General features: G+C 36.3%; 1 protein-coding gene across 1 annotated transcript in view; it reads left to right on the forward strand.

Moving 5' to 3' along the window:
• Positions 1–17003, forward strand: part of LOC128015571 (vacuolar protein sorting-associated protein 8 homolog) — a 116880-nt gene that overhangs the window by 45515 nt on the left and 54362 nt on the right. The window contains exons 30-34 of the mRNA XM_052599493.1: positions 8–90; positions 1372–1456; positions 1544–1642; positions 3936–4025; positions 5757–5803. Coding sequence (XP_052455453.1) covers positions 8–90; positions 1372–1456; positions 1544–1642; positions 3936–4025; positions 5757–5803 — 404 coding nt within the window. The remainder of the gene's footprint in view (positions 1–7; positions 91–1371; positions 1457–1543; positions 1643–3935; positions 4026–5756; positions 5804–17003) is intronic.

Below are 17003 nucleotides of genomic sequence, written 5' to 3' on the forward strand. Positions count from 1 at the left end.
GCGTCAGGTTCTGCTGGAGCTCCTGCAGGTTGGTGGTGTGATCCAGTTTGACGAGGAGCATCTCCTTGACCTCGCAGAGAAGGCAGAATTGTAAGACATCTTCTAATCAGAAAGCAGAACAGCCACCAGCCAAATATACAGCTGAAGTCTCTCGATAGGATTTGAACGATGAGATCATCAATCTTTAAAAGTACAACATAAACCATTCATAGATCATAACAGATCAGATTTGAGGAGACAAATATTTTATTGTTCTCTGGTTGATAACTTAGATTTACCTTGTTATGTCACTTATATGTACCTTAATTGGGTTACTATGATGAAACATTTTTGTTCTAGATAGACAAATGTTAGTTAAATATTTTCTTGCAAGAATGACTTGCACTAAAGTTCACATAGGTGAGCATCATGAAACCTGGTCGTCCAGATCATATTTCACTCTGGAATCAAAAGAAATAAGAAATGTTTCCTGAGCCGCAAATAAGCATATTAGAATGATTTCTTAAGAATAATGTGACATTGAAGACTACATAAATACATTCTGACCTATATTCTCAAAGAAAACAGTTACACAATATTGCTGTTTTTACTGTTACTGTTTATTTGATCAAATAAATGCAGCCTTTGTAATCAAAAGAGACATAAAATATGAAAAATCTTTTAAATAATAGTTTATATCATAGTTGCATAGCCTTTATGTTGATTTATTTAACTTTGTTCCGCATTCTTTTTCCCTTCTATTACAGTAAATATTTAAAGGTGCTGTATGTATGATTGACACCGAGTGGTTGAACTAGGTATTGCAGTCCAAATTCAAAATATTGGAGAGGGAAATAAAATTGGGTAAACTGGCAGTGGGCGAGTTTCACAAACCAAAACAAAGACCGTTATTCTGCCCCCAAACGCACATTTTCAGAAGAGAATAACTGACTGTAGCATTGTAGCATACTATGGTATTTTTATGCATTATTAGAGTCAAAATCGTACATACAGCACCTGTAATTTATGTTGATTTAACTAAATTTGTTGCAAAGTATTTTTCACTTCTATTACAGTAAAACGTTGTATTAAAGTAATGATAATCACTTTTAAGGATAAAGGGGTGAAAATTATGAAAGAAAAAAATGAAAGAAAAAAATATAATGGTCTTAAAAACACTAATGGTAATTACAAAGGAAACATAGCTTAATATGTAATCCATTCTCAGCTGGACTTCACAGCTAGATCACTGACAAATCTAACGATGGCTGTTCAATATATCATATCAATTTCTTCAAGATACTGAAAATCTAATTTCTGAAAAAGCGCAAACTTTTTTGTTGTTATAATTGCTCATTAGTCATCATTGTCATTTTGTTTTCACTCTTCCAGTTATCAGATCTGCGAGTTTATGTATGACAAAAAGCACCTTTACAACAAAATTGTTGACTGCTACCTGAAAGACCCTTTGAGAAAGGTACTCTGCTGTAATCCCTTCATTTCACTCTTTTCTTTCCTGTCATTTCCTGTTATTTCTGTACTAAATCTTTATCTCTAACTCCAGGAGGAGCTCTTCAACTACATACACAACATCCTGTCCATGCCAGGCTACAGCTCAGAGGAGAAGCAGCTGGTGTGGGTCAAAGCTCTTCAACACATCAAGGTGAGTCAAACAAGGCTTCAAATGATTTGTCCCCTAGAGCACACTCCAGGGTAGAGAGAGCTCCGGCTTCAGAAAGCTCATTTCAGACCCTAATCTCATCAGACCCTTCTCTCTCACATTTTGACCAATCAATGTTCTGTCCAAATGACTTAGTCTGATTGTTAAAATTGAGAGCACTGGAAATCAGTCAATACCACTGCATTATTTGTGACTGCCTTTCAGTTGAGTCTGAGTAAAAAAAAAATATATAAATATAAAAAAAAAAACCTAGAAATTTCCACCTTCAGGTTGTGGTTCGCTTGTCTTTTTTTTGCTGTAAAATGTTTACTGATTTTTATAAAGTAAATAAGAACAATGTTGTTAGTAATATTTAAAGATGAACACTACCTGGACTGAAGCAACTTAGGTATACTTGATTATCATACATCATTTTTGGGGGGGAAAAAATCATGTTCAAATGTTTTGAGTATCAAAAATGATCCATCTGGCTTTTAAGGAATGTTTAATTGTTCATCTCTCAATCATCATTGTACTGCATTGCATTATATATGTTTTGAAATTACAAAGCTTTGATTATAAAAGTAAGCATTTAAATTAAAATGTTGAATCAAAATATAATTTGGCTGTGAAATTACCCACAGAAGATATTTTAAAGCCATTATTGTATTAAATGAGAAAAAGTATTAAGTATACATTCCAAAAAGTAGCTTTAATTTTTTTTTTTTGATTCAACGTTTTATTACACATAAACATTATGCTATTACAGCCTTACATAAACTATGGAACATAAAAGGATATAATTTGAAAAAACATTGTAGTATTTATTTATTACTTTTTTATTACAAAGAAACTCATTGATCGCCAATACAGCTTGGTTTCCAACAGTCTTCAGAATACCTTCTTTTGTGTACAACAAAAAAAGAAAATAAGTCATACAGTTTTAAAATGACATGAGGGAGAGTAAATGATGACAGAATTGTATTTTTTTGTATTAAACTATCTCTTTAATGTTTTTTTTGTAGTTTTGATAGAAATTATTCTTTACTGAAATGATACTCTAAATAAGAAACTAAAACAGCTAGTAAAATGTCTTTGAGTCATTCATTGAGTCATTCATTCCATTCGTTCAGATAGCTGATCCATTCAGGAATGAAGTAAATGGCTCTCTTTATGAACGAGCCATTGAATCATTGGTTCATCAGTTTGTTTCAAACCACGGATTCATTTAAAAACTAATCACCACTGTAATGCTTGGAGATGTACAACAATTCTTCTATGGCTTCATATTTCTAAGGCAAAATTGAGCAAAAACAGACAACATTGTGTATATAACAGTATTAACTTCTTATTTAGGTAACTGTTTATTATGTATTAAATCACATTTGCACTTGTGCTATTTGGGATAAAAACATCCTTTCTATGATATTGCTCTCGCTGCTCATGTGATATTGCGATATCATATGATGTAAATGAGACAAAAACTCATACAGGGGCATTTTATGCCCCAATATCTTGAATTTTAGTGGTACATAACTGCATTTATGTACTACAACACGCAGTGACTTGTTTCTCTGCATCATGTTTGTCAGCAATAATCTGTATGAAATGTAACATTACATATAGGTCTGGGGGTCAGTGCGTATACAGTGTTAAAATGTTTTAATATAATTCTTTTCCAATAATTAATTAATTCAATTACCACTTTAAATTGACAGCCCTAATTTGAATATGATCTTACTTGTAATATAAAGTATATAGAGTCTATATACTGATATAAAGCTCACAAGCTATCAGAATTTCATCTTAATTTTTGGCCGTGAAAATATTAGCATCTACACCATTTTGCTCAGTTTGGGCCAATGAATAATATTGAGTCGTTTTTTTTTCTCTATAATCTCGCGATATTATACTATGAGCAATAAGACTTACTGGTATGTATCAAATATGGTCAGCAAACACATGCACACATTTTTTTAAGATTTTGTCTAAAGGTTTAATAATCTATTCCAATTGGCAGGGAAAATATATATATTTTTCGACTGTTACTTCATATGTCAGAATTTACAGGGTTAAAGCAACATACAGAAATTCTGAAATGCATGATATATTTATTTTAGTGAAACTCTTTATGCAAACTGTTATGGCATTACTATTACTTGTAATGTAGAATGAAAAAAAAATGTTTTCACTAGTAGACCCTAGGACCCAGATAATACTAGTAAGTATTAGAAAATACTACACTGGTGGATTGGCTGATTTTATGAATTCTTATGTCATTGTTCCTCCATTGCAGGATCTGGTCAGCATTAACTCCGCTAAGACAGCAGAGCTAGTTGCAGTGCACTTTGCAGATGAGGTGCAGTCTATCATCACATCTCTCCAGGTATGCAGCATTGGACTTGATGTTGGCTTGACACACAGAGTGTATCCTTCAACAGGCTGGACTGTTAAGAAAAGCATTTCTAAAGGACCCTGTCGGTGTTGTATTGTGTGTTTGATTCTCCTTTGGTGTGTGTATAAATGTCTGTGTTGCATTCTCTTGGCTCCTATTCACTTATCTTCAGATAGTGTCAGTGAATGTGTGTGAGAGGAAAGAGGCCTCCCTGAGGACCGCGTGCACGTGTGTGTGAATCAGTAAATGGATGTGGTTCTTTCTGCAGTGCTGTGTGTAATTGGGTTTTATGTTATCTCGCACACTGTCAGAAAGATGCTAATTGAAAAGCGCGCCTGTGCAAACACGTGCTGATGAGAAGAAGATATGAGGGAATTGGGGAGAAAATAAACAAGTGTTAAGGGATTTTTTTTTCACAGTCAAAGACTAGTGTAAACATAATGTTAATGCTGTTTTAATGATGTGTAGTTCATTAAAGTCTGGAGCATTTGGTAAATTGATGATGACAAGAACTCTCGTGGCCAAACTTTTACTAACACAAGCCAGACCCATGCTTTCATGTTCAGGGTATAAAGGGTTAGTTCACCCAAATATAAAAATTATGTAATTAATAACTCACCCTCATGTTGTTTCAAACCCGTAGAAACCTCCGTTTATCTTTGGAACACAGTTTAAGATATTTTAGATTTAGTCCAAGAGCTTTCTGTCCCTCCATTGCAACTGTATGTATGGTCTACTGTCCATGTCCAGAAAGGTAAGAAAAACATCATCAAAGTAGTCCATGTGACATCAGAGTTAGAATTTGTTGAAGCATCGAAAAAACATTTTGTTATGGTTTATTAACGTCTACACCTACAACAACCCTAAACCTACCCTTACAGTACTGCAAATACAGTAATTATGTGTTATATTCGCGGTTGTAGCTAGAAGGGATACAGCTACAGGAAACCAACAATAAATATTTTTTTCTACCAATTAGATTGTTTTTATTAAAGTCTACATCTACCTCAACCCTAAACCTACTCTTACAGTAATATAGATACATTAAATATTGCTGTTTAGCATGAGAAAAAGGATGCAATATATTGATGTACGCATGTGCAGTAAACCTGGGTAGGAAAATCTGACGGGTAGGATAAAATGTCAGGACACCGGAAGAGAAGGCAATGCTGAATAAAGACGTAATTTTTGGAACAAAATTTATTTTCAATGCTTCAACTAATTCTAACTGACCCTCTGATGTCACATGGACTACTTTGATGATGTTTTTCTTACCTTTCTGGACATGGACAGTATACCGTACACACAGCTTCAATGGAGGGACTTGAGAGCTCTCTGACTAAATCTAAAATATCTTAAACTGTGTTCCGAAGATGAACGGAGGTCTCACGGGTTTGGAACGACATGAGGGTAAGTTATTAATGACATAATTTTTATATTTGGGTGAACTAACCCTTTAATCATTTGCTATCAGTAGGGATGAAAAATGGTATTCTGCTTGGAAAATTCCAGGCATCTAAGATAATGCAACCTGAAAGTACATGTAATGAGGAAGGGAAATTCAAAGCACAGTATCTCTTTTAAACCCTCTTGTGTAGTACTCAGTGCAATCGATCAAGAATTGCAATACATTAATACAAGATCTCAAAGTTCTAATTTCACATCACTGCAGTACTTGTGAAAGCAAACTATATTTTGATGTTGAACTCTCCATGTCTGTAGGATGACTATTTGGCGTTCCAGTTTCTGAAGTGCCTCCTGAACCCCAGGTAATAATAGCAGCACCCTCTGCAACACTGTCTCTTTTTGTCCATTTTGTTTCATTTTACATGCCTGCTGTCTGTGCTCTGCTGTTTTTTTTTTGTTTTTTTTTTCTTGTAATGTTGTTCCTTACCATCCATGCCAAACCTGCAAATGGCAGGTCAACTGGAAAAACTGGCCATAACATTTTATTTTTATTATTATTATTATTATTATTATTACATTTTAGAATAACTATTTGAAATATGATTTGAATGTTTTTGCAAGAAGTGTCTTCTGCCCATCAAAGTTGCATTTTTTTTATATCAAATAATATTTAATAATATTTAAATATAAAAAGTAATATTGTGAGATATTATTACAAACTGTTTTCTATTTTAAAATATAACTATTCTTGTGATACAAGGCTGAATTTTTCCAGTCTTCAGTGTCACGTGATCCTTCAGAAATCATTCTGAAATGCTGATGTGCTTCTCAAATATGATCAGTTATTATTATTGGTGCTCCATAATGTTTCTTATCAATGAATAAAAGAGTTTATGCTGCTTAATATTTTTGTGTAAAAAGTATACATATTTTTTAATGATTCTTTGATGAATAGAGAGAAAACAGCATATATTTGAACTTGTTATATAAAAATGTTAATTAATTTTTATTTACCCAACCTGGTGGCTGTTAAAACTTCAGATCACAGAGTGGGTCCCATGAGACGTGCTGTATATTTCAAGTGTTTTGTGGGTATGAAATGTGACATGAAAAAAAAACAATGCTGAGAAATCCACAAAAATGTATCTGGATACTTTGTTCATTGTTGAATCTTCTTCATCGACTCCAGATCAGAACTCCTGTTGTCATGACAGTCAAAATGACAGTTGACAGATGAACATGATAAATTGCTGCTGAGACGAGCACAATGGATATATTTACATCAGAGAAGAAAGCGCATGGATTGGATTTTGTAACGTTTTAATTAATTGTGATTTTCCACAACTTGTGTGCTTTTTCTTGGTGAGTCGGAGTGAACTGCAATGCTAATAGAGTCATGAACACGCAGTCTTGCAGAGACCACTGAACAGAATTTGTTAGTAAATAAGGTAAATTTCTATTTGTTTCTCACCAAACCCTATTATATACAACAGAACACTTGTAATATACAGAAACACCTCACGGGACCACTCTGTGATACTTTTGCATCTTTTTTTTAAAAGCTTGATGTTGATCACCATATGATGGCATTATATGGATAAGCACACGTTAGACATTTTAAAAATAATATTTTTATTAGTGAACAAGAATCAGTACTTTTTCTAGCTGGAGTCTCTTGTCAAAATAACTTCCACCTCTGTCATCTTCTATCACTGTCTTAAGCATTGTTCCTTCATCTCTTTTCTCATATGACCTCTCCCAAACATAAATTTTTCTAGACCTAAAATTTCATTCGCTTGTACACTGTATATTGTCCATTATGCCTGGCTCCCACATTTTAGTTCGTCTTTCTTCTGCTGCCCTTGGCAAACAGGACTCGAGGATTAAGATCGATATCTATAGTGAGTTACATGGTGCTGTTGACAGCCTGTAGTTATAAAACAGAGAGGACAGTCTGATAGTACAGTAGCCTTTACACAGCGGAACTGAGAATAACCGAGAGATCAGACCATCTTACAGTGCATGCATTATACTGTGAGATGAATTAGTTTTAATCTGAAGAATAATTTTCAGTCATCAGATTTTTTTCACTTTGTGGACAATATCATTAGAAAAATCCCATAAACTCTGAAGACCACAATATTGGGAATGCACAATACATCACTACAACATAATTTTTTTTGGGGGCATTAGTAAATATTTGATATTTATTAGTATTTAGCATTTTTCATGTTATTACATGTACACTAAAAATCTGTTTGATCAATGTCAGCATATGTTTTTTTACATTACTTTAACTCATCAAATTTAACCAATTTCAACTTAATTTTTTGTTATACAACATAATTTTTATGTTAGCTTAATAGAATTTAAGTTGAAGTGACAAGCCAGTTTCATTTTTTATTTACTTTTAAATTTAAACACCTTATTAGTTTAAAATAGATTTTTGGTAACAATTTGGATTAGGGTATGCATCTATTAACTAGTTGCTTGTGAGCATGCATATTGGCTGTATACAAGTATTTATAAAGTACATATTAATGCATTATTATTCTTTACCATATTCTAGGTCCTACCATATTCTAGGTCCTACCTTCATACCTAAACAAAGCTACTACAACAAGTACTATCAATAAGCAGAAAACAAAATTAATTAATAGTAGGGGTTTAATGTTACGTGTATTCATACCGGACCATTTCGGTACAGGGCTTTCGGCACGGTGCTCGTGTGTACCGAATGACCGAATGCAATATTTTGTGTGCGGAACATAGGTACATTTTCTTGTTTCCAAACGAACATATTAAGTGGTGGAAGTCTCCGTGTTCAGCGCAAATCCTGCCCTGCAGCTGATTCTAAGGCCAGTGACACACTGGCTGCGTGCCGTTTCTGCTGCGTGTCAGTTGCGTGACGGCTGCTTCGCGTTTTCTGTGTCTTTACACACCAGAATCTTGCCTGACGCGGCGCTGGTGCGCTGCTGGTACTATAGGTGACATAGAGGGAGGCTGCCGACAGACCAGGATCTTGTCTTCATGACACCAATATCTATACTTCATGTTGAGCATAAATATAAAGCCTACTGATAAAAGACACCGTCAACGGTATTGACGGCAAAATAAACTATGTTTGACAAGTGCAATATGCCAGTGTGTCACCGGCCTAAGGTTTTCAAAAGGCATCACGCGAGTGTGAACATCACTACAACTAGGAAAAAAATGATTGTAATTCAAACGCAGCTCCCTTCGGCATTTAAACAGACCTTTGCTCAATAACACAATAACGAAATCTGAGCAGGTCTAAAAACTGAAACTGCTGATGCTGCACTTTACACTTTTGAAAAGTTATATATTTTTAAATATGAGCAGGCCTACAAGCTGGGATTGGTAATGCTGCACTGTAATCATAGTTATTTATTTATATTTTTCCCTTACTGTACCGAAAATTAACCGAACTGTGACTTTAAAACCGAGGTACGTACCAAACCGTGATTTTTGCTTACCGTTACAAGTCCTAATTAATAGTGAATACGGGTACATCTCAATAAATTAGAATGTCGTGGAAAAGTTCATTTATTTTAGTAATTCAACTCAAATTGTGAAACTCGTGTATTAACTAAATTCAATGCACACAGACTGAAGGAGTTTAAATCTTTGGTTCTTTTAATTGTGAGGATTTTGGCTCACATATAACAAAAACCTCAGCAAATTAGAATACTTTATAACCTCAAAAACCTCAGCAAATTAGAATTCTTCATAAGACATATTATTTTTAGTGAATAGGAAAGTATGTTCATTTACTGTACATGTACTCAATACTTGGTAGGGTCTCATTTTGCTCTAATTACTGCCTCAGTTCAGTGTGGCATGGAGGTGATCAGTTTGTGGCACTGGTGGTATGGAAGCCCAGGTTTCTTTGATATTGGCCTTCAGCTCATATGCACTTTTTGGTCTCTTGTTTCTCATTTTCCTCTTGACAATAACCCATAGATTCTCTACGGGGTTTAGGTCTGGTGAGTTTACTGGCCAGTCAGGCACACCAACACAATGGTCATTTAACCAACTTTTGGTGGATTTGGCAGTGTGGGCAGGTGCCAAATCCTGCTGGAAAATGAAATCAGCGTCTTTAGAAAAGCTTGCCCAGCAGAAGGAAGCATGAAGTGCTCCAGAATTTCTTGGTAAACGGGTGCAGTGACATTGCACCCAAATCATCACAGACTGTGGAAACTTAACACTGGACTTCAAGCAACTTGGGCTATGAGCTTCTCCAGCCTTCCTCCAGACTCTAGGACCTTGGTTTCCAAATGAAATACAAAACCTTGCTCACATCTGAAAAGAGGACTTTGGACCACTGGGCAACAGTCCAGTTCTTCTTCTCCTTAGCCCAGGTAAGATGCCTCTGATGTTGCCTGTGGTTCAGGAGTGGCTTAACAAGAGGAATATGACAACTGTAGCCTATTTCCTTGGCATGTCTATATGCCTTGACTCCTGCCTCAGTCCATTCCTTTAGAAGTTCAATCAAATTATTGAATTGATTTTGCTTGACAATCCTCCAAAGGCTGCGGTTCTTTCAGTTGGTTGCGCATCTTTTTCTTCCACACTTTTTCCTTCCACTCAACTTACTGTTAACATACTTGGATACAGCACTCTGTGCTTCTTTGGCAATGAATGTTTGTGACTTACCCTCTTTGTGAAGGGTGTCAATGATTGTCTTCTGGACAACTGTCAGATCAGCGGTCTTCCCAATGATTGTGTAGCCTAGTGAAAAAAAACTGAGAGACCAGTTTGAAGGCTCAGGAAACCTTTGCATGCGTTATGAGCTGATAAGCTGATTGACATGTCACCATATTCTAATTTGTTGTGAATTGATGGGATTTTGTTAAATGTAAGCCAAAATCATCACAATTAAAAGAACCAAAGACTTAAACTACTTCAATCTGTGTGCATTCAAATTATTTAACCCTTGTGGGTTGTTGGGGACGTTTTCGTTCACTAGGGGGTAAAGTTGAGTCTTATTTTGGCCACAACTTTCTCTGTGTTTAAGCTAATGGAATGATTTTTGGTGACAAATCATATTTTGACCCATATTTTGGGAAAATGCTTTGAATTTTTTCAAAAACTCAATGGTACACTGTGGGCAAATTCACTACCCTTTCGAGTTGTTCGTGGATATATCTTCATATACAAGTCAGAAACTAAGCCTTTTTTTGCACAGGCCTATCCAAAGGGTTAATGGTCCCACCTAGTGATCAACTGTAAAAATAACAAATGTTACCTCTTCCCAACAGGGAAAACCACCAACAATCAAGAATCTCACACACACACAAACACTATAATTTGCTGTTATACTCCATATAACTCCATATACAAGCCAGAAACTAAGCCTTTTTTTGCACAGGCCTATCTAAAGTGTTAATGGTCCCACCTAGTGATCAACTGTAAAAATATATATTTTTACCTCTTCCCAAAAGGGAAAACCACAAACAATCAAGAATGCATGATTATATGGTGTCATGGCTTTGCAATCAAAAAATGTTGTTATAATGGAAGTCAATGGGGCAAAAACAGCCACCAACAACTAATTAGGGAGAAAAAATTTAAATCTAATGCTGCACAAAAACAAAAAATGCATCAAAGCCAATGTTGCTACTAATCTTTGACATGCCCAAGACTGTTATAAAAAGTAAAAAAAAAAAAATCTAGCCACAATTAATTTTATATTGAAAATAAGTCATTTTGTGTGTTTTTTTCCCCCCAAATCAGTGACATAGTCTATGAACTTGGCAATTAAAGATGTTAAATTCTTGGATTTTTTTTTAAACATTTGGTAGTTTTGATCAGGACTGAAGTTGATTAACAGATTTATGCAAAAAAAAAAAAGAAAAAAATATGAATCTGATACATTTTTACAGCAGTTTAATTGAGTGGATGTTTTCATCCACGAACAACTCGAAAGGATAGTGAATTTGAACAATCCACAAGGGTTAATACACGAGTTTGAGTTGAATTATTGAAAGAAATAAACTCTACCACGATATTCTAATTTATTGAGATGCACCTGTATTTGTGTAACAATTAACTTCTTGTATTGACCCACAGAATATGACAATGGGCTTATTTAAACTCGGCATGGAATCAAAGTATTATTTTTAAATGCATTTTGGTTATTGTAAACAACTGTCATTTTTAATTTACTTCTCTCTAGTGACGTGTGTTGGACTTCTCAAATCATTTTGATCACTTAAATCCCTTTCTTACGATCAGTTAAATGCTAGCATTTATGTATCATCTCAACTGCTGAAAAAAAAAAAAAGTTTACCTACTTTTTAATTTTGTTGTTCTTGGATATTTTTCACAATATAGAAGAAAAGATCTGTCATTCTTCTGTTTCATTGAAACTTTAACTTAAACCAGCACGAAACTAGCTAGCAACCACACAGAACAAGCTAACAACCATGGAATGATACACTACAAGTGCATAGCATCACCCATTTTTTTTTTTACGTTATTACTGAGAATGTATAAATCTAAATTTGGATTGCAGCATATTCACCTGGCCCAGATTCACAGTTGTTTTAGATTCAGACAGTCACACATCAGTGCTTGCTCATTTCTGCATCATGGCAGACCCTCTGAGCTACAACGCTGCTTTTGGTCTAGCTGACCTGTGGTCCCCTTGATAGGACATATGGCACCTCAGGGCCAAAACTCATCTATGGAAGAATATCTGAATTTACACTGTCCTCTCCATGTGACGTCTATCTCCTCTCAACCAGTCCTCAAACCATGTTTCACCTCACAATCTTCCTGTCCTTAGCAACCTCTCATCTCATTTTGTCACAAGAGCCTCATTTTGGACAACATAGCTGAGTTCATTTAGGGTAATTTGTAAAAATAAAGACCTCCTTTCCTGATGCAGGCACTCTGGGACTCACAGCAGTGATTGACACACTACAGACTTAACTGTAATAATAATAATTTGTGACTATACACTCTGGTAGAATCTTTAAATAAAACACTTTCAGAGAGCGGCATAAGCTGTGCAACTTTTAAGATTTTCTTACTCTAGGCAAGATTGCAAGACTTATTATAAGGGTACTGTAGTGATTCAGGAAAAGACAAAAACACGGTTTGGGAAAATAGATTCATGATGTACTCGCTCATTATATATATTTTTTTACATTTTTGACACAAAACAACATTGGCATAACCCTGCGCTGATTGTACCAGTAGAGCCGGGCATGGTGGATTTTTGCGGTATCTTATATTTTTAAGGCATGTTTACACGTCACAGAGTCAGTGAGCGTTAGGGGCAGAGAGGATGTTATTCATGTTATGTTGTTGGCGTGATGTTATGAAGACGCTGCTAATAAAGTTGCATAAGAATACACAGTGGATTCATGTTTATTACTAAATGTACAATATATCACAGGATTTATGCCAGTTGTATCATTTAATTTTTTTGTATTTATCCGTCACACCTTAAAGCCCGGTCCGTGAAAATATTGTCTGACATTAAACCGGTCCTTGCTGCTAAAAGGTTGGGGACCGCTGAAATACACAATTATATATAGCATATATAACCAGCAGTGAAATGTGAGTCTGGTCCGCTCCGTGGACAGTGCAATTATTAAAGAAAACAAGACAGATATACATAAATATAGCTATGTAAGAATGAAATAAAAATAAACAATAAAAATATAAGAATAAAATGTATTAAAAAAATTTATATTGTAGAATTAAATATAGAAGGAAAAATAATTAGCATGAAAGTAAACTGTAGTCCTAAATATTAAGATACACAGGTATGTACAGTATTGTTCAAAATAATAGCAGTACAATGTGACTAACCAGAATAATCAAGGTTTTTAGTATATTTTTTATTGCTACGTGGCAAACAAGTTACCAGTAGGTTCAGTAGATTGTCAGAAAACAAACAAGACCCAGCATTCATGATATGCACGCTCTTAAGGCTGTGCAATTGGGCAATTAGTTGAAAGGGGTGTGTTCAAAAAAATAGCAGTGTCTACCTTTGACTGTACAAACTCAAAACTATTTTGTACAAACATTTTTTTTTTCTGGGATTTAGCAATCCTGTGAATCACTAAACTAATATTTAGTTGTATGACCACAGTTTTTTAAAACTGCTTGAAATCTGTGTGGCATGGAGTCAACCAACTTGTGGCACCTCTCAGCTGTTATTCCACTCCATGATTCTTTAACAACATTCCACAATTCATTCACATTTCTTGGTTTTGCTTCAGAAACAGCATTTTTGATATCACCCCACAAGTTCTCAATTGGATTAAGGTCTGGAGATTGGGCTGGCCACTCCATAACATTAATTTTGTTGGTTTGGAACCAAGACTTTGCCCGTTTACTAGTGTGTTTTGGGTCATTGTCTTGTTGAAACAACCATTTCAAGGGCATGTCCTCTTCAGCATAGGGCAACATGACCTCTTCAAGTATTTTAACATATGCAAACTGATCCATGATCCCTGGTATGCGATAAATAGGCCCAACACCATAGTAGGAGAAACATGCCCATATCATGATGCTTGCACCTCCATGCTTCACTGTCTTCACTGTGTACTGTGGCTTGAATTCAGAGTTTGGGGGTCGTCTCACAAACTGCCTGTGGCCCTTGGACCCAAAAAGAACAATTTTACTCTCATCAGTCCACAAAATGTTCCTCCATTTCTCTTTAGGCCAGTTGATGTGTTCTTTGGCAAATTGTAACCTCTTCTGCACATGCCTTTTTTTTAACAGAGGGACTTTGCGGGGGATTCTTGAAAATAGATTAGCTTCACACAGACGTCTTCTAACTGTCACAGTACTTACAGGTAACTCCAGACTGTCTTTGATCATCCTGGAGGTGATCATTGGCTGAGCCTTTGCCATTCTGGTTATTCTTCTATCCATTTTGATGGTTGTCTTCCGTTTTCTTCCACGTCTCTCTGGTTTTGCTCTCCATTTTAAGGCATTGGAGATCATTTTAGCTGAACAGCCTATCATTTTTTGCACCTCTTTATAGGTTTTCCCCTCTCTAATCAACTTTTTAATCAAAGTACGCTGTTCTTCTGAACAATGTCTTGAACGACCCATTTTCCTCAGCTTTCAAATGCATGTTCAACAAGTGTTGGCTTCATCCTTAAATAGGGGCCACCTGATTCACACCTGTTTCTTCACAAAATTGATGACCTCAGTGATTGAATGCCACACTGCTATTTTTTTGAACACACCCCTTTCAACTAATTCAACTAATTGCCCAATTGCACAGCCTTAAGAGCGTGCATATCATGAATGCTGGGTCTCATTTGTTTTCTGAGAATCTACTGAACCTACTGGTAACTTGTTTGCCACGTAGCAATAAAAAAATATACGAAAAACCTTGATTATTCTGGTTAGTCACATTGTACTGCTATTATTTTGAACAATACTGTACAATGTGCATATGTGCATTATACTGTAGTCTTAAATATTAAGATACACAGGAATGTACAAGAGGCAAATGTGCAAACAGGTTGACACTTTCAGTATGTCAATGTGTGGTATTGAATGATGAATATCTTACTGATAAAGTTAATATTAAGTGGAAACATGAAGATGTTAAGAGGCTGGTTTTGAGTTTAGGTAACTGATGGCCTGGGGGAAGAAACTCCTCTTGAGTCTCTCAGTTTTTGCCATCAGACTACGGAAGCACTTACCAGATGGCAGCAAAGTGAAAAGATGGTTACTGGGGTGGGTGGAGTCTTTGATGATTTTAACAGCTCTGCTTTTGCAACGTCTGAGGTAGATGTTCTGCAGAGATGGTAACGTAGACCCGGAGATGCGCTCACCTAAGTGCAGAACTCTGCAGGGCTTTGCAGTCTTGATTGGAGCTGTTCCCATATCACTGAGATACACTGAGTCAGTACACATTCTATGGCCCCTGAATAGAAAGTTTTCAGGATTGCTGGTGAGACCCTGAATTTCCTCAGCTGTCGCAGATGGTACAGTCTTTGCCTGGTTTTATTAACCTGTGTTTGAATGTGGGTAGTCCAAGTCAGGTCCTCTGAGATGTTTACACCAAGGTACTTGAAGCTGCTCACCCTCTTCTCAGGTGTCCCACTGATCATAAGAGGAGTATTGGGCTGCTGCTGTCTCTTTCTGAAGTCCACAATCAGTTTTGTTCACAGTGGACACAGAGAGATACAGTTGACCTGGCACCATTTCTCTACCTCATCCAAGTATGTGGTCTCATTATTGTTGTGAATGAGGCCCAGAACCACAGTATCATCAGCAAATTTGTTAATAGATGTGGAGCTGTGGGAAGACACAAAGTCATGTGTGTAGAGAGAGTAGAGCAGAGGACTCAGGACACAGCCCTGTGGGGTTCCTACGTTCAGGGTGAAGGAGTTGGAGGTGTACTGGCCTAGTTTCACCACTTGAGGTCTGCCGGTGAGGAAATCAAGAATCCAGTTGCAGAGTGAAGAATTCAGGCTTAGGTCTATGAGTTTAGAAGCAAGCTTGATGGGGACTATAGTATTGAAAGCTGAGCTATAGACGATAAATAGCAGCCTTACATAGTTCCTGTTATTGCTGTCAATGTGTGTTCAATTCAATTCAAGTTTATTTGTATAGCGCTTTTTACAATACTTACAAAAATAATGTTTCCACAGTATTTCGTAGTAACGTATGGTGGTGCCTGTCAGTTTGTGCACGTTTGACAGGATTTTTAGAAAAATAAAAAGACGTAGTCAGCCAGACGATGAACAGCATTAATATTATTAATTAATAATTATTCTATGATGCAGTCACACTTGTATCAATATTTCTTAGTTCTGTTTGTTGATTCAGTGTTAGCATCATCTGAGGGTCAGCATCATCTCTTCTCAGGTGTTCTGGATCCAGACTGGAGCTTGTGTAAATCCTAGTAAATCCTAGGCAAAACATAGAAACAAAATAGAGACATCATTAGCATAGCTGCTGATCCAACAAAGTAAAATTAGTTTAACCCAAGCTAATGAATAAAAATGCACATTTGATCAGATGCAACTACACTCACAATAAACAAACCAGCGAGCTGATCAGTGCAGGACCGCCAGAACACAGCCGGAAATCCCATCAGGTCCAGCTGCTTTCCTTACATTCACTCGCTTTAGTGCCCTCCGAACCTCGTCCTCCGACACGGTGATCACATGAGAGCAGCTGCTCTGACTGCTGCTTCCTGACGCGATGATCGGCAGATTCATGTTGCTTAAATTTTTTTCAAAGCGGCCGTAGAAAGTGTTTAGCTCATCAGCTAGCGATGGATCTGCTCTCACCTCTGCAGAGGATTTATTTCCAAAGGCACAGATGGTCCTTAGTCCTTGCCACATGCGCCGGGAGTCATTTAGTTGGAAATGTATCTGTGTTTGGCGGCTCTTACTGCTCGTCGGAGAGCATAGCACTATGCTTTGTACTTGCTCATGTTTCCTGACAGAAGACTGGCGTTGTAAGCAGCAGTGCGATTGTTTACTGCTGCACGGATTGACCTGTCCACCCACGGTTTCTGATTTGAGAAGGTCCTTATAGCTATTGTATCCG

This window comes from Carassius gibelio, chromosome A1 (genome assembly GCF_023724105.1).
Source record: "Carassius gibelio isolate Cgi1373 ecotype wild population from Czech Republic chromosome A1, carGib1.2-hapl.c, whole genome shotgun sequence".
Lineage (NCBI taxonomy): Eukaryota > Metazoa > Chordata > Actinopteri > Cypriniformes > Cyprinidae > Carassius > Carassius gibelio.